At 41.7% G+C, this 25,113-nt stretch overlaps 1 protein-coding gene across 1 annotated transcript in view; it reads left to right on the top strand.

Moving 5' to 3' along the window:
- The window catches only part of Prdm2 (PR domain containing 2, with ZNF domain), a gene marked incomplete in the record, with an annotated part of 99,967 nt that overhangs the window by 36,016 nt on the left and 38,838 nt on the right, over positions 1–25,113 (top strand). Inside the window, 1 exon segment of the mRNA XM_013507399.1 lies at positions 21,567–21,677. Coding sequence (XP_013362853.1) covers positions 21,567–21,677 — 111 coding nt within the window.

Raw genomic sequence — 25,113 nt, 5'->3', positions numbered from 1 at the left:
GCTGCGGCGGCGGGGAGGCAGGGGGCTTGTTGTCGTGTCGGGCTGACCCAGTTCTCATAGTTTATGATTTATGATGTTTTTGAACAAAAGGCAAAGAAAGTGTAGTCACACTTAGGGAGGGGATAATTTCTGGGCAGGAAAATAGTTTGGTTGGCTATATCATATTTCCAGCTGGCACGCTGATACGTAGTTGGAATTTTTTTTATAAGAATCTTAATGTGTATTTGAGAATGTTTTATAGAGCCCAGTTTGAATGTGTGTCAAGGCACGATATGGCAATTTTTAAAAAAATTAATACAAACACTTTTCTTGGCCCATGTTAGGTCTTTTAAGTTTGTGTTTTATTAATACAGATATTTTTAATTTCGTTTTGTAGCACGTCTTAGGTCTAAAGTGCATTTTTCTAATCATCTGAACAAATGTGTCCACTCTTTACCCAGAACGTTGCAGAGTCTGTTGTGGAAGTCAGACTGTAAATAAAATCATAACCGTCATTTGGAGGATTTTTAAAAATATTATTTAAAATTTAGGCAAAAAGTCCGTTCTGGTTTTTCACTTATATATTCTTTGTTTTTTCCCAGCATCATAAAAATAGAACTAACTCATCCAGGGGACAGTGGTGACCCCCTTGATGACTACAGGTTCTCTTTATTTATTGAAGGCGATTTAGTTGCTGCTTTAGGTCGCTAAACTGCTTTCATTTTGAATCAGATGATCAGTCTAGAAAATTCCAGGTCTTTTCTTTTTTTAACCGTTTCAACTCTGTTGGGATTTTGTTGATACTAAGCTTAGTGATTATTTTCAAATTTACTGTAATTCGATTTCATACCTTTATTTAGTATGCATTTTGTTCCTAAATAATGTCACTCAGCCTTTCCAGGTAAGTCCTGATTTGTAGGGACTGGAGACTGGAAGACGGGAACTCTTTACCAGGCCACTAAATATAACTAACTCGGACTTATAGCTGAATAGCAGCCTTGCTTTAAGACTTTCTCTGTTTGGAACACTTCGGTGTACATGCTTAGAATCTATTTCATTATGTTTTCCCCTTTTATTTGTCCCTTAATTTCTTGTTCTATTCACTTGGTTGGATGTGCAGAAAAAGCTGAAAAACTTTTTATTCCTGATATCATGAACTTCTGTACTTTTATACATTATATGTTTGTATTTCTCATTTTTATATTGTTAGTATTTCTTATAATTAATCCCAGTGTGTTTATATCTTCTCTGGGAAGCATACAACCCACCTAATCAATCCTGGTTTTTTAAAGTTTATTTTTTCCAATACTGGGCGTTGAACCCAGGATGTTTCCACTGAGCTATATCCCCAGCCCTTTTTTAAAGACGGGGTCTTGCTAAGACCTAAATCCCCCAGGCTGAGCTTAATCTTGTGAGCCTCCTGTCTCAGCTTCTCAAGAGTGCTGGAATTACATTCCTGCACCACCACACCCAGCTCGATTTTAAGTTTTAATTAAAAGACTTGCATGAAGCTTACGATTAGAACTTACAGTTCATTTTGGACGTCTTACTGGTAAAGCGCCCTGTTTGCTCTCTGACCTGAAGTTTGAGGAGTTTAAGTAATGAGTCAAGCCTTCTTTATTTTTAAATTAAATACTCTGAAAGCTAATTTATAGCTTAGGAAGACCTGAAATGGAGAACTTTTTATTTTAACTCAGTTCTATTTAGATGGTATGTATGACCTCAGACATTAAAATAGTATCTTTTTCAGCAGTGATGTCAACATAGATTTCACTCAGAGGCAATATTAACTTAATGTTTCTGAAAGCCAGATGTGGAAGACATACAGCCAACAGGTAGATTGACATTAGGCCTCACCTCATTCGGGTTGTGGGAGAAACAAAGGGCTGAATTCTTCACTCTTCTGGACCGCAGCTCCTGTGCATGACAGCTGCCGTGCTTACAGCTGTGCACTGCACGCGGGGTCTTCCAGGATTCATTGATTGCTGGCGTGTCAGAAGGCCTGCCGGGGCAGGGAAGGGTCCTGATGTCTTCACATACAGCAAACAGACCCCTTTTCCAGTTCCCTCTTTTCATATTAATGCAGCTAGTGTGCAAGCCCCTGGCATGTGCCAGGCGCTCTCCTAGGTTGTATAGCTCATTGGTAAGCAGAAAAGCAGCAGTAATTCCTCTTGTGGGCCCTGCAGCCTGGGCTGGTGGGGCAGACAGTGCGTAGCGTGTCACTGATCAGTGCCTAGATGGTTGGCTGGCAGGTAGTAAATAGGCTCTCAATAAATATTCGTTGATTGGCAAACAAAGACTCACAAACAGTGTACAGAAGGCAAGGACGTAGTGCTGGGAGAACACAGTTCAGATCGTCTCTGACCAGGGAGCGTGCAGTTTTGCCATGGGTCAGAGATGTGCACAGGCCAGGCATTTTAAACTGGAGTTTAACCTGGATTCCCACCTTCGTACTTCTGCTTATCTTGGTACGTGTCTCAGTGGCCCCTGTAACATTGAATTTGCCCAGTTCTTTGGACAGGACCGGTTAAACTTCAGGTAAAGACGAAGGGAGGACTTAATGTTAGGTGTGTTGGGCTGTTTTAATGTAAGCTACAGGCAGATTATAAAGTAGCCTAGAAAAGGCAGTGTTTATAAGTTTTTATCACCTTCATCATCATTGTCCACTATTTGGTCTGTGAAAAATGAGGGGCTGAATTTGCTTATTAGCAATAAACAATGACCTGAACATTTGGTGCCTTTTTTTTTTTTTTTTTTTTTGGTGCTGGGGATAGAACCCAGGGCTTCTTGAGTGCTGGGCAAGTGTTCTGCCACTGGCTACACTCCCAACCCATCTAAGGTCCTTTTAACATAAAGAGACAATACCAGCTTTACACAAAGGGGCTAGTGGAAGGAATGAGAAACACAGACACTTCAATGTCTGCCAGGTGTGGCACTCTGGACAAGTCGTTTTCCTGAGGTTTAGTAACCATGTGTGTGAAAATGGATGTCAGTAGCAGTGATGGCAGCATGTGTGCTGTGTACCCTCGGCAGGTTGTCGAGTCGCAAGGTAATGGAAGGGAATGGGCTTCATGAAAATTGTGGGCTCTGAAGTGCTCCATCTGTGTATCTGCTGAGGAATACTGAAGCTTACAGACTAACCGGTGTATATTTATGGACCACATGCAAAGTCCATGTAAGCACCAGCCTCCTCCTGCCTGTCCTCCCACACCAGAGCTGCAGTTCACCCTTACGGGGGCCTGCTTCTAACCTACTGACCTCCCTGTTCCAGCACATGAGGAGAGAATTATTTATAGCAACAAGAAGTTTTATACCTGATAGCTGGTCTGTGAGGAAGGTAGAAAGCGTATAGCAAAACCAGTAATGACTTACGGAGAGCATGATTCTTTACGGTCACTTAATAGGTTCCCGTAATCCTTTATAAAGGCTTTTTGTGCCCGAGAATATCAGCAAGTTTGTAATAAGTAACTTAGTCATCACCAAACACTAAAATTATGACTGGTTTAAAAAGGAAATATTTCATTTTTGTCTCCACAGTCAGAATTGTGCAAATGAAAAAACCTTGGCGCTCTGACGACACTCAAGTGTTTTGAAATTGCACATATTTAAACGTTTTCTCCAAAGCTGCTGAGTAACTGAGGCCTACGGAGATGTACAGTCAGTTTAGGGAGGTAAAAGCCCCATATACAGAAAACTCAGGCTCAGGCAGTTTAAAAAGGACAAGTGCTAACCTAGTAAGTAGTGCAGACAGCAAGGACTGGTGCCAGCCAGAAGAGATACAAGGCACTTGAGGCTGGGCTGTCTGGATGGGGTTGGGGGGGGTCTTGTTTAGAAAGGGCGCTGGGATAGAGATGCTCAGAAGCCTGGGGGCTCTGAGCAGCACATCAGAGAAATTGAAACTGTCTGAAGCTCCCTAGTTCCCTGCCAAGTACTTGTTGAGCCTGCATTGGATGCTATAGTGGGTCCTGGAGTCACAGCATAGAACCGAAATGAGAGGCCTGGTTCTCATGGAACGTTCCTCAACAGCCAGGGGATGCAGGCCACAGATGAGCAAGACATGCCCCATCGTGTGTGGCTAAGCTTTCAATGGGGAGTCTAGCCTTTCTGAGGCTGTGACGTATATGACATAAGTTATAGTAAAGGGCTCAGTGCTCCAGAAGGAGGACCAGCTTGGCATTCTAAGAGCATTTTTGCTTGTGTAGAAACCCATGTGAGTATCTTGGAGTTGTGAAACAGTTCTGCTAATGACCGTATTGGCTCCTCTCTGGCCTGGCTCCAAGTATATGCGGCTGGGTTGATTGGGACCATTGGAGCGATGGCTGCATCAGGCACTAGATGCCCAGTGCAGAACTTCAGCTCTGTGCCATTGCGCATGGCTGCAGGTCACACTTGGTGGTTCTGGTTGGTGTGTGTTGGCAAGCAGGACTTGTTGCTTCAGAATCAGGGGAGCACCATGGTGAGGACCTTGAGGGAATTTGAGGAGTGGGAAGAGCAGCGCTTGAGTTGTTCCTCAGAGGGACATGGGAGGCTACAGGAAGCTGCTAGACATCAGGTGGAGAACATGCAGATGGGCGACTGATGGTGATATGGAGTCTCCTGGACAGATGCCGTACCCCACAGAGTGCAGAGTGTCCCATGAGCTTTTCCATTAAACCTGTGCTTGTTCCCCAGCTCTAGTGGGGAACAGTCCTTTCTGAAGGTTGGAGAATTTGCCTAACATTGCTGTGCCAGAGAGTGTCAGAGTCACAACTTAAAGCCAAATGTTCCATGTCTTTTCCACTTGGACAACAAGGGTCGGATGAACAACATGGGGTCCATTTAGAGTTAGCTTTGGAGAAGATGTTTAATGAAAGCAGAGAACAGATGTGCTTCTGTGGAGTGCAGTCCCAACCATCCCTGGCAGCTTGCAGCTCTGCTCAGGCTCCTTGGCCAACGCTGAGTGACAGAGGCCTGGCTGTGGTGTCTGAGGATGACGGCAGATGAACCCTGTACAGCCTGGCAGATTGGTCCTGCGCCCATGGCCTTCCAGGGCACTCATCCCTAGTTGTTTGCAGGTGTGCAGCAGAGCATGGGCAGATGGAGGACGAAGTGTTCTGTGCTTCCTTTATGACTTAGAGGCTTGTCACGTTGACCCAAGCGGGCTGGGCCCTGTTTGGCTGGTCGTGGTGGGGCCTGTCCCTGCCTAGCACGCGGTGCCTCTGCTGAGCACTGGACGGCCCAGCTCTGGTAGCGGCTTGCCAGCTTTGTTACTCTGCTGCTGTTGTGGTGAGCTGTTTTTAAGAAAAAAAATTTTAACAGTCGGAGAGAGTTTTTTTTAACTTTTAATTCTGCTTCTGTCAGTTGTTGCAACTTTTGGTTAAAAAGTTGGTCAGTGTTTTTGTCTTGTTCCTTTGATTCTTAATATATGTGACCTTGTTTGTGAGAAATTAATGTGGATTAACTAACATATCCTAGAATGTTTTCGAGAATTTTCTACTATACGGTAGTGGGTGAATTTGCAGAATCATAGCATATGCTGTGATGGAAAAAGTCTTTCAAACATAACTGAGTGCATTAAGAACTATGCTGTGTTCTGTCTATTCTGTGGTTATTCCGGTCTCCTGTCCATTATAACTTGAAAGGTAAGACTTGCATAATACCAAAAAAGGTTTGTTTATGATTAAGTTTTCTGTAATGTTAAAAAAAAAAGACTCTTATAATACGTTCAAAACAGTTTGGTTAGCTTTTTAAAAATCCACCTCTAATTTGAAAATTAAAAACAAAAAACAATTTCTTGTTTTCCTGCACCGTGAACACTGTGCTTTTCTGAAATTACAGTTTTAAATCATTTCTAAAGCTCCTACAGTACTTCCTTTTCCTATGCAATTTTCACGTTGTATTTTATTTCAGATCTGGTACAGTACGTGGACTCAGTGTTCGTAGGAGCGTTACAGAGAGGAAGGTGTAGTTTTGTGTTTGAAGTTGCTTCTAAAGAACACAGGGATTGGACAGACAGCCCGAGAATAGCACTTGAAGTTAAACATTAATATGCACTTCTTCCAGTGAAGTGCTGAGGGGAGAACTAGAAGTCACAGTTCCAGTTAGCTGGCCTGCTGCTCTGGTGGCATTCGGTTTGCTTGTTTATATTTCACACGCTGCCAGGAGCAGCTCTAAAGTCTGGTTTTATTAATGTTTATAATGTTTGGTTTGAAATAGTTCAGGGAAGCTGAGTGACACAGAAGCAAGTCATTTGAAAACACTAATGTGGTTTCTCTAAGTGAAAAAGATAAATACTGAAAGTAGTTTTTTTTAAATTCTGATTAAACCAGTTTCACATGTTACTAGAGTATTTGGCTGGATTCAGTTATTAGATGCATTTTTATACAGATGTATCTCATGATTGGACACTTAACTGCCTGTCACGTCCCTGCGTGATAAATCACTTCTTTCTACTGATGGTGGCAGCTACTCTGCTTTCTGGCCCTGTGCTTGGTGCTGCTCCGTATATACTATCTGATCTTCCCAGTTACTCTTTTGAAAGAGTAGGGATCATTGTTGTTCTTCATAGGACAGGAGACTGGTGCTCAGAGGGGTTGCATGCTTTGCCCGTGTTAAGCAGGTACTAAGGTAGTGGTTCTGCCTTGCGTAAATCCAGTTTTTATTTACATTGTTTCTGCGTAGTACAGTTGTACAGTAGATGGTTTTTTTTTTTAAATCTTTACTAATTAGGCTGAATTTTTACTACTTGCTGAGGCATTGTCCACTTTAATTCTAAATCCTAAGGCAATGATTAACTGAAGTCTTTGTTATAGGACAACTAAATTATGTTGAGAACTGATACCTGCAGTTATTTTTGCTTTGGAGGATTTGTATTGAATAGATTTACTGTATTTCTTTAAGCACCCTAAATAAGCACTTCTTAAAAACATATTATTTTTATTCCTTGTGACTTTTATCTGTCTTTTTTTTTCAAAGGCGTGTTTGTTGGTTTGGGCTTTTTGTGAATGTGTTCTCTTAGGTTTTGTATTATTTTGGCTTCAGCTTTGAAACCACACGAACATAGCAGAATTTTTTTCCTTGAGACCCCTCTGCACTGTGGACGGCAGTGGGCCCGGGGGGACTAGGGCTCTTGATTCTGTCATTTTGGTGAGTGCAGGGATGATAATTTTAGTGTCTTCCTCTGAAGTGCTTGTTCTTTCGTGAGAATGACTGGTTGTTCCACTGAGAAAATACAAACTTTGAAGTTTTCTGAAGCAGAATGTGATGGGTCATGGTCATGGTTTAGTATTCTGATGAATTTAAAAACTGATCCTAAGGGTGGCTCTGATTTGCTTGTGGACAATCAAGTTAAATTATACTTGTTTTTCTCACTGTTTTATGATGTGACACAAAGATGGGGATTTGGGAGCGTTTGTTTTGCCAGAATGTTTATTTGTGGGGAATTGCTTCTCATAAATGTTTCCCCTTAAAAGGACAGTATATATACTTGAGCTGTTTGAAGCAGTACTACCTTTAGAGGTCTTGTTTGCTGATGAAGCTGTTCTGGTCCTAGCTGCTTGACTCATTCCACCGGAAGGAGAGCATCAGAGGACACTAGGAGGGGAGGAGTTGTCCTAACCTGTTGCATGCATGCTTGCATTTTCCTAATGAGCAACTGGGTTCCTTTCTGTTCTTATCTCTCAGTAGAGTCTTTAGAATTTTTGTGTGTGTATAAATTTTAAAAACTTTGACTCTGGAATAAAATGTAGTACTTTTCTTTGTGCCTGCAGCCTTTCCTGAGAGGACTTCACTGTGTTTCTTAAAGATATAGTAGGTGGTTGGCACCTCCTCGCACCCCAAACACACAGTAGACACAAGGCAAAACTGTAGCTTAGTTTCTGTGCTTTTCTCAATTGTCTTAAGCAGTTTTCTTTCTGGTTTACCCTTTTCTCCAAAAATTAGGAGGAAGTAATTTTGCTTAAAAGGTTAAAACTTGGTGCATATATTAAGGAAAAAAAAAGTCCCGAGGGATTATGAAGTAGGAGACTAGAAAATTCTCAGAGTTTGGCAACATTAATTGCAGCTATTTCCTATCTTGTGTCTGTGGTTATGATCCCAGAATTTCAAAATATCTTTTGATGGAAGTTTTAATCATTACTTGGTAAATGTGTAGTTACTTTAAATGATACATGTTAAAAGTACGTAACATTTGTTCTTAATATACAGAGAATATTTGGATAGTTTCAAAGGCAAGAGATTTTCTCTGATGATAGAATAATGGCATTGCATTGCAGTACATAACAACACCAGTTTCTAAAATAAGATCATGTCTGAAATTCTTGGTAATGTCATACTTCCAATTTTATGGTTTTTGTGAGTACAGTGTACAAATGACCAAAACCCAGCCTCACTCTTAATAAGCTGTGTCTTGCCAACTCCCTGTACTTTCAAAGGTTTGTCTTTGTTTGGTTAAAAAAAAAAAATGCAATAAATGCCACTTAGGCTAAAATCCCTTTCTTTTTTTCTACTTAAGCTATAGTGATAAACAGTCTTTCCTGTTGTCTTTATAATCCTACCTCTTGGTGCAGCCTTTTGTAGGTTTAAGACATCACATGCCACAAAAATGAAGGCAAACTGGTTTGTTCACCTGTGTTTTAGATCCTCAAAATGGAATTATGTGTGATGTTCGGAGTTGGCAGTACAGTTGAGAATGCACAACAATGCAGTTTCTGGGCCTTTTGTAACACTTCTTGCTGTTTGGCATCTCGGGTTCGGTTTTCCTTGGTTTGGCAGTTTGAGTGTCGAATGTGCCCTTCTGGTTCTCATGGCTGTTCTTGTTGTTGTTCTGTTTTTAATTGGTGGGGTTTTTAGAGTCTCTTTTTCTGTGGGCTAAAGTGACTGCAGGCTTTCTGTCCCAGAGAACAATATGGACTTCACTGTGAAGATGTTAATGTTGGCGTGGGGAAGTCTGAATTCTGTTCCTTGTAGTAGGTTTATGCTGCAGGCAGTGCAATAGGATATAGTCTCTGTTCTGGCTGTTCTCGTGTGGAACACTCTTCTTGTCTGTTTCCAGAGGAGAGATTGTAATTGGGTAAGATGAACGCTGAAGTTGGCTTCCCTCGCAGTGGCATCCAAATAAACATGTAATAAAACAGTGACAGAATATCAAACTATCAATAGTTGCAACTTGATTGGCGTTTTTGGAGAAGGGCTTAAGATTCCAAATGGGTTTGTCTTGAAAAATTTTATTAGCTGCTAAATGTCCTGTCACAGGAAGTATCTTTTCCATGTTAAGTGGATCATAGGAGTTATTTAATAATATGATCAAATTTGAGTGGTAAACTTAATGCCTGTTTGCAAATTGTAATTCTGTCAAAGGTATAAATTCATGAATTCAAGAAAAGAAAAAAGTGTAAATTACTATCTATGCCAAGGTAAATTCATGGTTGTAGTAGTACAGAAAACATTAAAAAGTGATGGTGAACTTTATTTATGATCCTTTTAAGTTTTGAAGGGAGAAGTTTCTGTAAATCTCATGGGTAATTGTCAAAAAGTACATGGAATGACCCTCCATTTAATTTGTTTTTACTTATTTATTTATTTTTTGTCTTTTGGAGACGGGGTCTCGCTATGCGGTTCAGGCTGGCCTTGAGCTCGCTTTGTAGCCCAGGCTGGTCTTGAACTCAAACGATTCTCCTGCCTCAGCCTCCCGAGTGCTGGGATTACAGGCGTGTGCCACCACGCCTGGCTCTCCATTTAATTTATATACTGAAAGGCCGGGCGTGGTGGCACATGCCTGTAATCCCAGCACTCCAGAGGCTGAGGCAGGAGGGTTGTTGGGAGTTCGAGACCAGCCTCTGCTACAAAGTGAGCTTAAGGCCAGCCTGAACTGCATAATGAGACCCTGTGTCAAAAAGAAATTTAAATGCTAAATATATTGTATAACCTAAAATTTTAACTGGGTAGAAATACACTCTGTGAGCTTCACTGTTCCTTTCAAGTAGAATACACTCAGATCAGTATTTTGCAGGTGCATGGCTTGTTTAAAATGAGCCTGAAGTGTATGTGTATGTGAGGTGGGAGAGAGAAGGAGAAATTGTAGACTCAGCAGTACCTTGATGTTAGAAGATGTGCAAAGCATGGTATTTATTGTGGTACACTAGGCCATAGCTGTGGAATTAAGAGGCCAGATTGAAATAACAGCCACCAGGTAATAATAGTGTGTCTTTGGATGGATTACATATGTACTTGTTTTGGTCTTTAACTTATGAAGTGAGTATAGGACGTACCTTGCAATGTTGTTTTGAGCACTGAGAACCCTACAGAAATATTCCTGGCCCAACAGTCTTTGGTTCATCCCATTGTAATGGGGTAGCACCAGCTAAATTCATTCTGTGATGACTTTTTGGCTCATCAGCATACTTCTGAAAAATGAAGTTTCAACATTTTCAAACATGTTCTTGTAAAACTCCAGATATTTTCCTTTGATAAGTGGAATGAATAACTTTCAAATTAGGTAAGAGCAAAGGGCTTCTTTGGATCTGTAACTAGATAGAGATCATGGCATGAAAGAATTCCTCCTCTACAGGGTCCTGCTTCTCGTCAAAGCTGTCTTGTTTCACTTGTTACCCAAACTAGCACACTTAAGCTTATATAGGTTGGTAGATCAGAGGAGTCTTGGAATTTTATTTGTGCATGTGCCTCACTAGAAGTTAGCATGTCCCCCTCTTTGCTTGTTGCCCAAATGAAGGGCTTAAGATTTTCTTACTGGTTCATACCACTCATGACTGTGCTGTAGTGTTGTAACCAGATTTTGTTGTTGTTTTTTGAGACAAGGTCTTTCTCTTTAATTCAGCATGGCCTTGAACGTACTGTGTAGCCCAGGCTGGCCTCAAACTCGAGATGATCCTCCTGCCTTAGCTGCCCAAGTGCTGGGATCACAGGCGTGTGCCACCATGCCTGTTTTATAATCAGATTTTATGTAGGTAACACTTTGGATAAATTTTGGGTGTGTTTTCTTAGGTATTAAACAGGCTTGAAGGGTACTGTGTGGGAGCACTTGTAGGGCTGTCTTTGACAAAATTCTTTACAATTTTTCTGGATGTGAAATTGAGGAAAAGCAAAAGTGTGAAAAAACCATTTTCTTACGGGAAATCATGAATTATGTTAACCATACCAGCTTTAGGGAAGCATATGTGATTCTCAGTGTGGAATCTATTGAACATTCTGAGAAGTTAGGTGTTTTTCAGGGATCACACAGATACGGATTTCCAGCACTGGCCTGGCTTTAATGACAGGAGGCTCGAAGTCCCCAGTGTTGGCTTTCAAATGTGTATGTCCAGTGGTGACTATCTGGAAAGGAATCTAAGGTCTCCTTTTTAAAGGATTCAGAAGCATTACCTTGAACCTCAGTATTTTTAATTTTTAAAAATTAAGCAGAAATAATTGGTTAGAACAATACAGTTAATGAGTTATATACTTAAAATGAATTACACTCACAGCTTGTACTGTTAAAGCACCAAAAATAAATAACAGAATTCTGTCTTCTCTCCTGCCTACAGTGGACCTGAACATGTCTATAATGATTTCTAGGTGGGGTCCTGTGATTCCATGTAAAACAAATGAACAAAACCAATGGCTGAATTAGGAAATGTTAGTGGAAGCAGAACGTCATTGTCTTCATAAGAGGGAACATATGTTGACAATTTAGGCTTGTAGGCCTGGGGATTCTGCGTTGTTAAGTGGAGTCTGCTGTGGGTACTCCTGACATTTGATTCCATTTGAGTCTGTGCCAGGGCTGTGCAGCGTTCTTGATGTGTGTTACCTCATTTTCTCCTCAGTGACAGTACTGGGTCATTAATACCAGTGTGTGTCATCGTTGGTTCCCATTTGTCCTGAAGAGGATTATTTCTCATTAATCAAATCATGGCCCAAGAGCTGTGCAATAGTTACTTACTGTTTGGTTTTGTGGGTTTCTGTTAAGGATCTGCATTATTCAGAGTGCCACCCCAACAGCAAGACCCCAGCCTAGTGTTTCACCTTACCCCATGCGGGGGGATGTATGATCCTGGGGACACTGAGACCTTCTGGGAGCAGGTGACATGAGTGAGTGGGTTGAGAGTGAGGCTCTCTTCCTGGGCACTGCCCTAGCAAGCACTGGTGCTTCATAACCTGGTCCTTTGGAGCCCTCCCTGGCCTCCTCTGTTCCCCCTGAGCATTATTTTTACCCACTGTATCGGCAAAAGATAGAAAAAGTGTCTCCTGGATTTGAATTTTTTTTTTTTTGGTACTGAGAATCTAACTCAGGACCTTGCACTTGCCAGACAGGAGCTTGTGCCACTAGCTTGAGCTAGACCCCCGGCCCTTATTCCTGGAGACCAGCGCTGAGTTAGGGTTAGCCTTTGCAGTCAGCATCCTTCTCGGCCCTGGAACCAGTTAGGATCGCCGAGGCCCCAGCGTCCTTTGTGAAGTTGCCGTGTTTCACCTGGCCCCATCTGCACATCATCCACCGCACCCTCTTCTCTCCTTTCCTTCTTCTCTGCCCTGCTCGTCCCTTTTTATTTGGAATGAAATACATCTTTTCTCTCAAAATTTGCTTTTTGTTCCCCTTAGTAGGGCTTTTTTTGGGAGGCTTGGGATTTTTTTTTTTTTTCTTTTGGTGTTTTTTTCTTTTACAAAGTTGAACAAGACACCCAACTTCAATTTTTAATTCTTAATGCAGACATCTTTGTAGTAACTTATTTGTTCTCCTGTGGCTTTTAAAGTGTTTGGTAGTTAATAACCCAAAAATTATCAAAATACTTCACTACCAGTATTCCAGAACCTTTACAAAGTGTCAAGAAAAAAATATTTTAACCTGGCATGAGTAATGAGCCGGGACTAATTGGAAATAGTGGTCTGCTGTAAGCTAGCATATCTGAGAATGAAATACATTATTGAATAGACCAGTAGAATTTTGCTTTTAGGTAGAGATCTATTAGAAAAAACTGGAATGGAATGGAAATGAAATTTAAAGTTTAAAATATGAAAAATTATGAGAATGCTTTCAGTTCCTTCTGTGCTTCCTGAATCTGAAAGACAGCATTAGCAGCGTGGAGGTTGTCAGTATGACTCTGCTTTATATTTTACCGCATACACATGTGGACGCCTCCTGAGGTCCAAGGTGCTGTCCATGGGAGTGATGGCTCATCCTCAGTAGCTCTGTAGAGGCACAGAGACAGATGTGGAGAGCTCCAATTTTTATAAAGCTCTACCAAAAATGTAGCATATTCAAGTACGTATTACTCTTGCATTTTTAGGAGAAACAAAATAAGAGCTACTGAGCAACACTCATGATTATCACAGTTGACTGCCAAGATGTTGGCCCTCAGGTTAATACCAGTAGACACCGAACATGATTGTTTAAATTAGATATTTGATTTAAATAATGATGGTTATAATAACGGTGTACAGGGAAACAAAAAATACCAAGTGCTGTATCTGAGAGGAGGCAAATTAATTTTTTGTTTGAAGTTGTGTAATATAGAGGAAAAACAGTTGAAGGATGTTGAGTACACCAGAAGGTTAATGGTGATAATCTCAATGCTGAGCAGTTTAGTAATAGATTGTGAATACTTTTAATTTGTTCTATTTATAAGCATGTGTGTGTGTGTGTGTGTGTGTGTGTGTGTGTTGTATGGATTTGATGTGAATCTGATGTTTCTGGGGATAGTGATTTTTTTTTTTAACCTGACTAGTTTTACTGGGTATAGAAGTAGAAGAGAGAGAACAGAGAAAACCCTTCACCAGTACTGTATTTGCTGCTGTCAAGGCAAACTGAAAAGCAGATGCCTTTTTCAAGTTGTGCGTTGGTAAAATTGTGTTAGCATCATGATTAGAAATGTTTTCAGTTCTCTTCATTTTCCTTTTGCACACATGGCTTTTTTTTCCAAAGTCATTTATTCGCTAGTTTGCGTAGCGTGACCGAATGTTCATGTTAGAAAATGTAATCAGATGGGGAAAAATAGGCCCTAAGTAAGTAACAGTGGTACCTTGGTTCGCAAACCAAATTGGAGAAGAAACGAATCAAATTTCCCCATAAAATCAACAGTGAACCTAACCACTGAATTTGATTCATTTCTTGTCCAACTCAGTTTATGACCAGAATCATGAAAAGAATCAAGTTTGTGAACCAAGGTTCCACTGTCTCACATTACGGGAACCACCTGAGAGCACGTTAGCGTACATCCCCTTGGTTCACTTTTACATTGACATCTGAGAATATGGTGTAGCTTGATTGTAGTAATACGGTTTGGCCATTGTTCTGGCATGTGGGCATTTCTGTATGTTAAGGGTTTTAATTATATTTTGCGTTAGATTTGTATCTAAAGTTTTACTTCTGAAAATATTTTTGAACTAAATTTTGTAGCTAATTCATCAGAATATAGTATTTAAAATTTAGCACAGGCTTTGATGGGGGGAAGTTGGACTTTTCTTTTAGCTGAGAGTAACCAATTCTCAGTGGGTGCAGTGGTCCACTCTGTTTTAGCGTTGACAGGCACTCGCAGTGCACACCTCTGCAGCAGCTCTACATTCATCTCCCCACTCCCCCCGTCGAGTAAGTGTTCCTGAAAATCATGGGCAGAAATCCAGAAGTTAAAGTCAGTTATAAAATAGAATAGGCTGGTAGTTTACTTAAGTTTAGAAGCATTTAATTAGTGGGTAAAATCGTCTTATAAATGCCACAAGACTTTTTAGTTTCCAAAGACTGTAAGGAAGCTTAATGCTTTCTTAATTTGAATGTGCTACAGTTTATTTGGGGAGCCTGTTCTAAGATTTGGAATTACCCCTGAAAGCCATTATACCAGCTTGTTTTAGAAAGTATGTTTCCTTAAGCTGTGCTCTTTGTAGCACCCCCTGCCACCACCGCCACCACACACACAGCGGGGAGCAGGCATTTCAGGAATTTATACTGCGATCTGCAGAACTGCAGAATCCAGAACTTGTCCATTGTTTCTGTTGGAAGCAAAGCCTGGAGTCCTGTTTTAATACCATAAGCAACTTAAACCCAGAGGTTTTACTTTTGTAATTTGCCTCTAGGATTAGACAGCTCTTGGTGAGTGTAACTGCAGAAAACGATTTGTAATTATGCCAGAGGAGCTTAGCAGATTTTTTTTTTTTTTTTTTAACTATCAGGTACATTCCAAAATTATTTTAAGCGAAAAAGAAATCTGTAGAAGATGTGCAACCTGTTACTTTCATAAAAAACAACCGTCACAGCACTTTAGAGTTTCAACTGGGACAGCCCTGGTGGCTTGTCTTCCCGCTGATCTCCCCTCCGCCACTTTTAACAGGCACTTCTGACCCCGTCCCCACATCCCCTAGTGTGACAGTAGTGGCTTTTATGGAAGCCCTCTGGTCAGTGTTTGAGGTACTGGTCTCATTCAGTCCTGCTGCCCATTTTCTGCTTTTCATCACTGATTTTTGGTACCTTGTAGGGTACCTGCTGTAAAGCCTACAGCATGGATATTGCAATGAACATTTTTCCTTGTGGAAAAGCCTGGTTTTATGTATCCATGTCCAGTTCTCCTCTCTGCTATCAGACCAACTGCAGAACGTCAAACCACCAAATATAAAACAGAGCTGAGGTCTGACTCCACATCTACTCTTCTTCTTGTACTCAACATCATCTGACCATTCTTTAAATGACGGCTTTTCTATTACCCATCAACTCTGCTTCCTTACTGACATCTATGAGGGGTCGTGGTCTTTTAAAAAAAACTCATAAAGGAGTCTCACATGCGCTTGGTGTTTTGCTCCCAGTTAGACCTTCCCCTCTTGCTTTTGGAATTCAAACTTGTCTTTGACGTACATGTCCTGCGTGCTGATACCAGTCCATGGCTAGGCTACCATCAAGAAAAAGCATCTTCTCTTTTGAAAAAGTGAAAAGCTATATGATGAACTTGTATACTTTAGTGAATTTCTCACAGTTGTGTGAGATGCATATGACGTTTTTGCCTCTCCTTTCTAAAAGATACAAAACCTAGAAAGTGTACTGAGAGGCCCGAGGGGACACAGGCTAGCATGTTGAGTGGGATGGGACCTGAAGTCTGTTTTACTGCTGACTTGTGAGATTTAAGGCCGTTCATGTAATGGAATGAAGCTCAGAGGGGTGTGCTTCTGAGATTTGGGAAGCCACGTAGGATTCAGGGCCCCACTCTTCCACAGTCTTCCGGTTATTCTCTCTTACCTTTTATTTTTGCAGTACTAGGGATTGATCGTAGTAGTGTCTTGTGCCTCTGGGTAAGCTGTATTTCCAGCCCCTTGTACTACCTTTTACTGTAGCTACATTATCCCATGTCTGCCTGTTCCCTGAGCTCCTGTGTCTTCTCTTTGTATTGTGTATTTGTTGAAGCCTTTACTCCACCTAGTGTGAAAGCCTTTTGCCAGGCTTCAGATTTCTCATGGGAAGTGTAGGAATGACAGGTCATCACACTGTCACCTGTGAAGAGGAAGGTGACGAAACACTAGATTTGTAGTTAGGAGGTCAGTGGAAACCTTGGGAAGTGGCGTTCTACTGGAGCAGGTTGGACGGAAGTTCAGTTGCAGGAAAGGCCAGCTGAGCAGTGAGGACCAGAGAGAGCAGATACAGCCCATCTTTCGGGGAGTTGGTGTTGAGCCTATATGGGGCTGCTCCTGTCTTTGACCTTTCATTGCATAGTTGTGGAACTCCAACAGGTGGGCTGCTGGTTTGCAATCAGCTGTATCAAAGGTGAGCCTACCAAATGAAGCTCAGGCAGCCCTGCCTTCTGTGCTTGGTATTTAATTCTGATTTTACATTTTGGAGTTGGATAGCTCCCAGTGAAGAGGCGGCACATGGAGAGTTTCATCTAGTTCTAAACTGAATTCTGTTAAATCACTGAATGCACAACCCTTCATTGTTGTGATAAATTTTTAATGTAACTTGAGCAAGCCTTCTAGAATTTTGCATTTCCTTTGGTGCCTGAACATTTTTAAGTAAAACATTCTATTCTCCAGAATTTCCTGGTATTTGTCTAGTTTATTAGAATAGTAGAACATAGTCCAGACCTAGGTTAAATTATTCATGTGCTGCTTCAGGCAATTTTGATTTTGCAACTTGCACCCTGGATACCAGCAGTATAATGCTGTCTGTTGTCTGAGAAAGTAATTATGGCTGCTCAGTGTCTCTTTTGTAGCTATTCCACTAGAAAGTCATGTTTCATTAATATTATTGAGTGATGAGTCACTCCTGGTTCAGATCAGGGTCTCTGCTGTTAACCAATAATTTGTTTCTGGCGTAAAACAAAATCATGGAAAATGTGACACTCCAATTTGATTGTTACTCCTTTGCTATAAATGCAGAGGACATCTTTATGTAATTTATTTAATTTTGCAATTGAGATAATGGATGTAAAGCATAAAAAAATAAGGGATGCTTATTAAGCCATTATTGGTCTTAAGAAATAACTGTGGGAGAAGGCACTGTTAGCGTTATCCTTGAGTTTTAATTCTGGCTTCAGAGTTAGTGTGGTTTTGTGACCGAGGGTGGATAACTCCTAACTCTGTATCTTGGGGGTCTCCTCTAAAAGGAGAGTTGGGACTTCTAGGTCTTCTAACAGAATTAAGCCATATGGCTGTCAAGTTACAACTATAGGCATGGTACGGGCCCAAGAATGAGTATGTGGCATTGGTCCTAACTTTGGCAACTAACTAGTTAGAAATTAACTTGTTTAGTATGTGAGAACCTTGGTGCAGTAGATAACTGCTGTTTTCCTTCTGTTTCACCTGCTCGTCTTCATCTTTGTGTGTTTCTTCACCTTCTGTTTATAAAGCTTTGTCCTGTCCTTCATGCTTTTCTTTGTGATCATTTCCATTTCACTTTCTTTGTGTTTCATTCCTGTATCTTTCTTGTCTAGACCAAGTGGAGCAGCCAGCTGGCAGTAGCGCCATGTAGGACCCTACGGGAGCTCAATGGTAAGTGCACTCGTGTACTTGCCAGGCACCTAGCAGTGCCTCTTGCCTTGCAGACAGAAGCTGGGCAGGTGCCTTTCCTTTGTGAAAGTTCTAATAGGTTTGTTTGCTTTTTGTTTTTAAATTTGATGGCGTATAGGATAGAACTACTGATTCAAGAACATGTAGCAAGTTCCCCCACCTGTTGTTGAGACACCGGCTACATGTGTGAGCAGGAGCCCTAGTTCTACCATTTCTGTCACAAGCTGATTTATGCCTTTGTGGCCCCAGCCTTAAGTTTCTTCCACAAACTAGTAGATAGGACAGGTGTGTTATGATAAACTTTTCGTCTCCGGTCTAAGGCCCTAATAGAAAATCATTGAAGATGGCTCTGATTAAGGTTGATGAAATTGTTTGATGTGTCAGATAATTTCAGTTCCGTGAATGAAAGGTCTTTGAGTCATACTAGAGATATATCATTGATCACCAAGTTATTTTGGTGATAAATCTAATTGTTCCATTCCTTCATTTTTATTAGTGTTATCCAAGTAGTTATTGTCACTTTTAATAAACACATAGCCTACCAAGTCCTGCATGTCTTTAGTGACTCAGAAACACCACACATTGGCGTAGCCCATTGTCTCTGAATCTGGAGAGATTCCCTCCCTGGAGATTGTGCTTGTCACAGTTGCGGGGGAGTGCACCAATGACGTGGTAGGTAGAGCCCATAGGTGCTCCAAAACATTCTCCAGTACCTCGACAGACCACCACAACTGAGAATTGCCTGACTCCAAACGCCATCACATGCGGTTGAAATTTTGGGGTACCCCAGAGCCATCTCTGGCAAGCATACTCTTGTTAGTTCTCTGAATGAGATCGGGTGCGGGAGCTGTTCCTACTGCAGGTGGCCTCTTCTCCGTGGGTTGTGTCTCCATGGCCATGGCTTTCAAGGCAGATACGTGGAGGCACAAAAGGAATTTTGCTCCCATTAGGTTTGGGGAGTCCAGAAATGGGCATTTGACCTTTTTTTAGGCTGCGAGTAAAAATAAAGCTGTACCTTTCAGAAAGTTTTGTGTCTGTGTCTTGAGTAGATTGTAATGAATAGTAGTGTTAAAATTGTGCTTTGTTTTATTACAATAGAAGCCTAGAAATCTTGTCATTCACATGCAAACCAGTGTGCTTTGTGTTTTTCTTTGACCCGCTACTGCGCTAACTGCGCTAACTGCTTTGTGCCGCACTTGGGGGTAAGGACTGTAAGGTTATGCGGAAAGGCCAGCTTTGGACTGTGCCTCTCTATTTTAATTTATTTACAAACCTCATGTGAAGTAGAAAATAAGTAGTCGCCAAGAGTCACTAAGCAAAGGTCACATTCCTTGGCTTGCTTGGGTATGTGAGGTAGTGCAGATGCAAAATTTTTGTGGTTTTGATTCAGGGAAAAACGTCTGTGATTCTTAATTCATATCCCCCCCCTTCCCGCCGCTCCTGTGGCTCTAGGGATTGCATCCAGGCCCTTCCCACTGAACTGTATCTCAAGCCGTTTTTATTTTGAGATAAAAAGTTTGACTAAGTGGCCCAGGCTGAGTTCAGATTTGTGATTCTCCGGCTTCAGCCTCCCAGACTATTGGGATTAGTGATGTGCAGCATCATGTAAGTCTGTCCAGACTCCGTTGGTTGAGTATAGCTTTTGAATGGAGCATCTGAGGCGGTGTCAGAGGCCCTCCACGTGGTAAAGAAGCTGTGGGTTTGCTCGGATTCCACCTTCAGTACCAGCCTTAGGTCCTGCTGTGTAGGCAGCTGGTCATCTTATTCGCGTGTCTGTGGGGACTTGTATAGTGTTTGCTATCTGTAATCAGATACCCACAGGGAGGGCCTATGTCATACTGGGGACGAGAGAACTGGTTAAAAGGAGAGAAGCCAGATTTCCTTAAACAACTGAATCCCTCCAAAGGCTTTGTCGTCATTACCTATAGGAAAAATGGTGTTAGCCTGCCTAAGGAAAAAAGAATCCTAAGCGTGCACCCTGTGGAAAGGTGTCTGTGTGTGTGTTTCTTACAGAGGGGGTTAGTTTACAGTTCTCTGCCTGGAGACGTGAATCCACCGTTGCCTGTAGACCCTGGACTTGGTACCAGGATGTGGTTCTTGTGAAGTGTATGCTTGTGTCCCAGGCTGCATCTTAACTGCAGATGGAAATAAATGCGTGGGCATGTTGTCAGCAAACTGAGTGAACTCCTGCTACTGTGGTTGCCCCCCCCCCCCAAAAAAAAAAAATATATATATATATATATATATACACACACACACAGACACACACCTGTTTTCTTACTGACTGAAAAATTAGTCCCTTGACAAGGTGTTTTAGAATTGACTCTGTAAGACTAACAAGCTAAATGACTATGAAGCATTTAGTGCTTTTTTTCTTTTTTGTTCCAGCTCTTAAATTTTTATCAGAACTGGGTGGCGTTTTTTTAGGGTTGGCACTTGCTTTGTACTATAATTTATTTCTCTATTTTTAACCACCTTTTCAGTGATCCTTGGTGTCTCTCATCTCTCTTCAGTCTAGTGTCTGCATCTTTGCTGATTATAGCCCTCTCTGGTGATTCACGCTTATGGAGAACATAATTTTCCATGTGTTCCAGAAGCAGAGTAGTTTCTCGTTTGTGATTTTACTAATTCTGAGGTGCGCATGGCAGGGAGCTTGTTCCAGAAGAGGCAGGGTGGCCCGGGGGCTTTGGGGGGGCGTCCTGTCTGGGGAGAGCAGTGCCCTGAGACATAGGGGCAGGGACGATGCGCACCTGTCTGCATCCGAATTCTGGAAAACATCAGGGCGCGGAAAAAGAAATTTGGAAATTAAAAACTAGCGAAGGAGGGCTACCAGTTGTGGGTTAGTCCTCAGAGACCAAGCTTCTGAACCTGCGGTCCACGTGGCACTCTTAGTGGTAGCGCTCTGTATTCAGTACCTTTGGGACCTCCGTTCATTGTTCAGCTTCCCAGAGAAATGTTGCATTTTAATCTTACCTTTTAAATTACAGAATCACTTGGAATGCAGTTAGCATTTCCTGAATTTTAGCCCCTGAATTGTTAATGAAACACTGAACTGTGCCGGACTTAGAGAGGCACATCCCTCAGGGCCTTCTGAAGGCCATGCTGACTGACAGTGAATTATTGATAACCTCTCTGCATTTGATATTTGAGCCATTGTGCACATGGATCCCTTGTAATTCGGCAGAATCTCTACTTCTGTTGTTTTGCTTTGACAAATAGGAATAATCACGTCTTAACCAGAATGGCCCCAGGTTATACTACACAGTATTGTTTTTCTCTAATCTCCTTCTTTCAATAATTGCCAACCCTGTGACTTGCGCAGTATTAAACTCAGTGTTGTTAACAATCTTTGAGTTTAATATTGTTAACTTTTTGAGACTATAGTATGTTAATTTAATAGCTATTACATTTGTAAGGGAAACTAATGCCTGACATTCTAAAAGATAGAAGATTCAAACATATTTTTTTTCTGGCAAGACTTGAAAATATCCACATTCATCATTTCTTTCATTAGGAATCCACAGTGATAATTGCCCAGGAATACAGTTTGCTATGATGGGGTTAGTAATTATCTCCTTCAAGAATTCAGGATGATAATGAATGAATGAATGAATGAGTAAATAAATGTTGTGTTGCAGGGAAGAAAAAATCCCAGGAAAATAAAAACAAAGGAAACAAATCCCGAGACATACAGCCGAAGACAAGTGAGCCAGATTTCACCCCTGCAAATATGAGAGATTCTGCAGAAGGTAAGCTTGTGACTTTGGGCTTGTCTGATTTGGGTGTGTGTTACCACTTAACTTTGTGTCTGCCTTTCTTGAGAATCATCCAAGAACTACAAAGGGGGTTGGAATGTTAAACAGCAAAAAAGCTGCCTAAATTTCGTACCTTGAATTGGACCTTCCACATCCTACTTTCCCTTTATTAAATTACTAAAGAGCCTCCTTGTTGAAAAGCGAAATTATTCTCGTTAAAATAAAATGAAACATACTACATGATAGCATTTATAAAGAAAGTAAAGTTCAAAGCCATCAGAACAAATCTATGGTGGTAAAGGGCAAACTGGCGGAGACGTGAGGAGGCTTCTAGGATACTAGCAGTGTCCCGTTATGGATCTGTGTGGTGGTTACATGGGGACATTTACTTTGTAAAAATTTCAGCTTGCTATATGCTTTATGATGTATCCACTTTAACATGTCCATATTTTACACTTTAGTAAAACATGGACTTTAAAAAAAAAACCTTTGATTTTATGTAACAGAATAAAAATACGGGATTTTTTGCTAGAATTTAAATTCTTAATTTATCTTTTTGTGTTGCTTGTCAGAAGATTTTGTTACAGACTCTCTGAGGCTTAATATTCTATGCCTTTCTTGATGTAAGAATCTGTAGAAAGACAGGGGTTACAGGTTCGTAGGAGAGAGAACTTGCTGTGGGCTCACTGTGGTTGAGGCGCTGTTGGGACTATTCATGTAGAAACGAGGGAGGTGTGTCTTCAATTGTTACGGGCAGATTTATGCCAAGACCAGGGCTTGCTCAAGTGTTGTTCATAGCAATGTAAACAGGCAAATTTCAGAATGCAGCCTTGTGACTGTGTCAAGAAATATTTGTAGAAGGGGGAAAATCAACAAAACATTTTAGGTGCCTTTATAGCCATTTTATTAGCACAGTTTGTGATGATGGTATTCATAAAGAATTGTAGTTTTCTTTGCCCTTTTATGAAGCAAGAACAATGGAGTTCACTGGGACTAGGTACAAATGACTCCTGGGTGGCCTGGGAAGTCATTGTGTTTTAAGACACAAGGGGTTGATTGGAGGGAGCAGAGATCATCTTCCCATCTTGGTCCCTAAACCTTCCTTTGTGCTTTATGTCAGTGAGTAATAAATACCTACCTTGTTGGGGAGGAGCGGGTGGGAATAGATGAGATGCATTCATGTCCCAGGTCCTTGGAAAGCTAGGTTCTGCTTCGCAGTACCAAACTTTAAGAACAAAAAAATTACTAAAGGACTTGATTAAATTGGTGGCAAAAAAAAAAAAAGAAATGCTTTTTTCAATAATTCAAAAGGCCGGGGATGTAGCTCAGCAGCACAGTACCTGCCTGGCAAGCACAAGGCCCTGAGTTGTATTCCTGGTACCAAAACAAAAAAGAAAGAGAAATAATTCAAAACAGTTCCTTTTTCCTTCTACACCGTGATTTCCTGAGAACAAAGAGGCTTACTCCTGCCTGCCTGTTTCTGGCTCTGCTGTCCAAAGGGAGGTTGGTCCTGTATAGTGTAGTTGTTGGCCTCCTTGAATGTTCTGCATTGTCCTCAGCAACTGGACTATAAAAAGTGCAAACAGTTCGGGCTCTCTTGGTGTTCCCCACACCCCGTTCTGTGTAAAACTCAGCAGCCTGCACTAATAGATAAACTTCGATGTGGGCCTTACTAATGGATGGAGTTGTACGCTTTTAGGTTCGTAGTAACTTTGACCAGTTTTAAATCTGAGATGGTTCACCAGGCACGGGAAAGACTTTATTCCCTGCGTGTTACATGTAGTGACAGGAAATGCTCCAGAAAGAAATTTCTGAGCTTTAGAGCTAGATTTTCTGTTGCCTTATTCTGACTTCCCTTTTGACTTGAGTCTTTGTTCAAAATGTATTTGAAAAAATAGTCCTTGCTTTGAAATGGATTACCACAATTGCGTGACTGATTTCTGATCTTTTGGAACCCTCATGGAATTTATGAAATTAGTCTGGGGGAGAGGGCTGGTTTCCATTTAGAAGCAGGAGCCTCATTGCTAGTAAATGTGGTATCAGATGGGACAAGGTAGGGCCAGTATTCCATTGCAGGAGCACCAGCACCTGATAATTGAGCTTTGTATTCACCTTACACGGGATGAGCTCTCAGCGTTGGGGGCGCTTCAGTCCCTTCCTTCTATACCCAGGACATTCCCATGTCTGTTAACAGCCTCTTGTGTCTTGACAGATGGGCCACTCCTGCCTGCCTCTCCTGCTTTTTTCTGTTCCCATCTTTTAGCCCATTTTGCCCATCCTAACCAAGATATCAGTCTCGGTCTCCTCATCCAGCAAAGTCCTTCTCCGACGCCCTTAACCTGCCCTATGACCAGATTTCTCAATGGGACACTCCTCCCATCTTCCCAAACACCTTAACGGATATCCACTGTACCCAGACAGGTCCACAGGCGTTTACAACATCCTGCACATTTGGTTCCTCCCTGTGAGCTTTCCCTCTTCTAGCATTGATTCATGCATGCTTCGTGTCAGCTTCCTAGATATTCTCTCTGTAAAGCCTCCTGGCATTATTTCACCCAAAGTAGCTGCACCTCCAGTGCGTTTCCATAGGACACATACTTTATAGGATGGTTGCCTGCAGCTTTGGTTAACATTTTATCTTACTGTATGCTTAGAATTTACCCACATAGAGATATAGATGTGGATACAGATACAGTAGATATTGATACGTTACAAGTGAGGGAAGGATGGATCTCAGCAATCTTTTTTACCTAGTGCTGCGTGTAGTGTGTACTCAGTATATATCTGTCAAGTGATGGGAAAAGTAGCTCCATTTCCTTCTTGTCCCCAGGTTTCCTTCCGAGTACTAGCCCGTTGTGTCTTCCTTTACAGAGAACGCTGAAAGAGATGCTCCCCTTCTCTCTCCGCTCCTTCCATTCTTTTATGTGACCTCCATTAAGGATTTGTTCTCACCATCACGCAGTAGCGGCTGTCACAGTCACCAGAGCTTGTAAAGAGAGTGTTCCGTTCTTAGTTTTCACCCTACCCAGCCCACACTGCACTCAGCTGACCAGTGTCTCCGTGAACCAGGTTTCTTGGCCTGCAGGCCTCACTTGCTGTCCATACACCTCGCTGGCCTTTGCCCACCTTCTCAGTACCGGAGTCACTGGTGGGCAGTGCTGTCTTCTCTCTGCCTTTTCCACCCCGAGGACTTGGATATTGCTAGGCTTAGCCTCTCCATCAAACTATAGATTCATACGAAACTATGCATGTTAAGTCTTTACTTGACCAACACATTGTGTAAGTTAAACTCCAGCACATTCAAAGTAAACTCTTTGATTTCCTTACAGCATTCACACACACGACCAAACCTGCTACTCCTGCAGCCTTACGGTTTAGCGAACAGGATGTGGCTCGTCGTGCCGTCGCTCGTACTGCCTATCACCACAGC

Source organism: Chinchilla lanigera, unplaced genomic scaffold (genome assembly GCF_000276665.1).
Source record: "Chinchilla lanigera isolate Chin_1 unplaced genomic scaffold, ChiLan1.0 scaffold00126, whole genome shotgun sequence".
In the NCBI taxonomy this organism is placed as follows: domain Eukaryota; kingdom Metazoa; phylum Chordata; class Mammalia; order Rodentia; family Chinchillidae; genus Chinchilla; species Chinchilla lanigera.
This window is presented reverse-complemented; position numbering and strand designations above follow the sequence as displayed.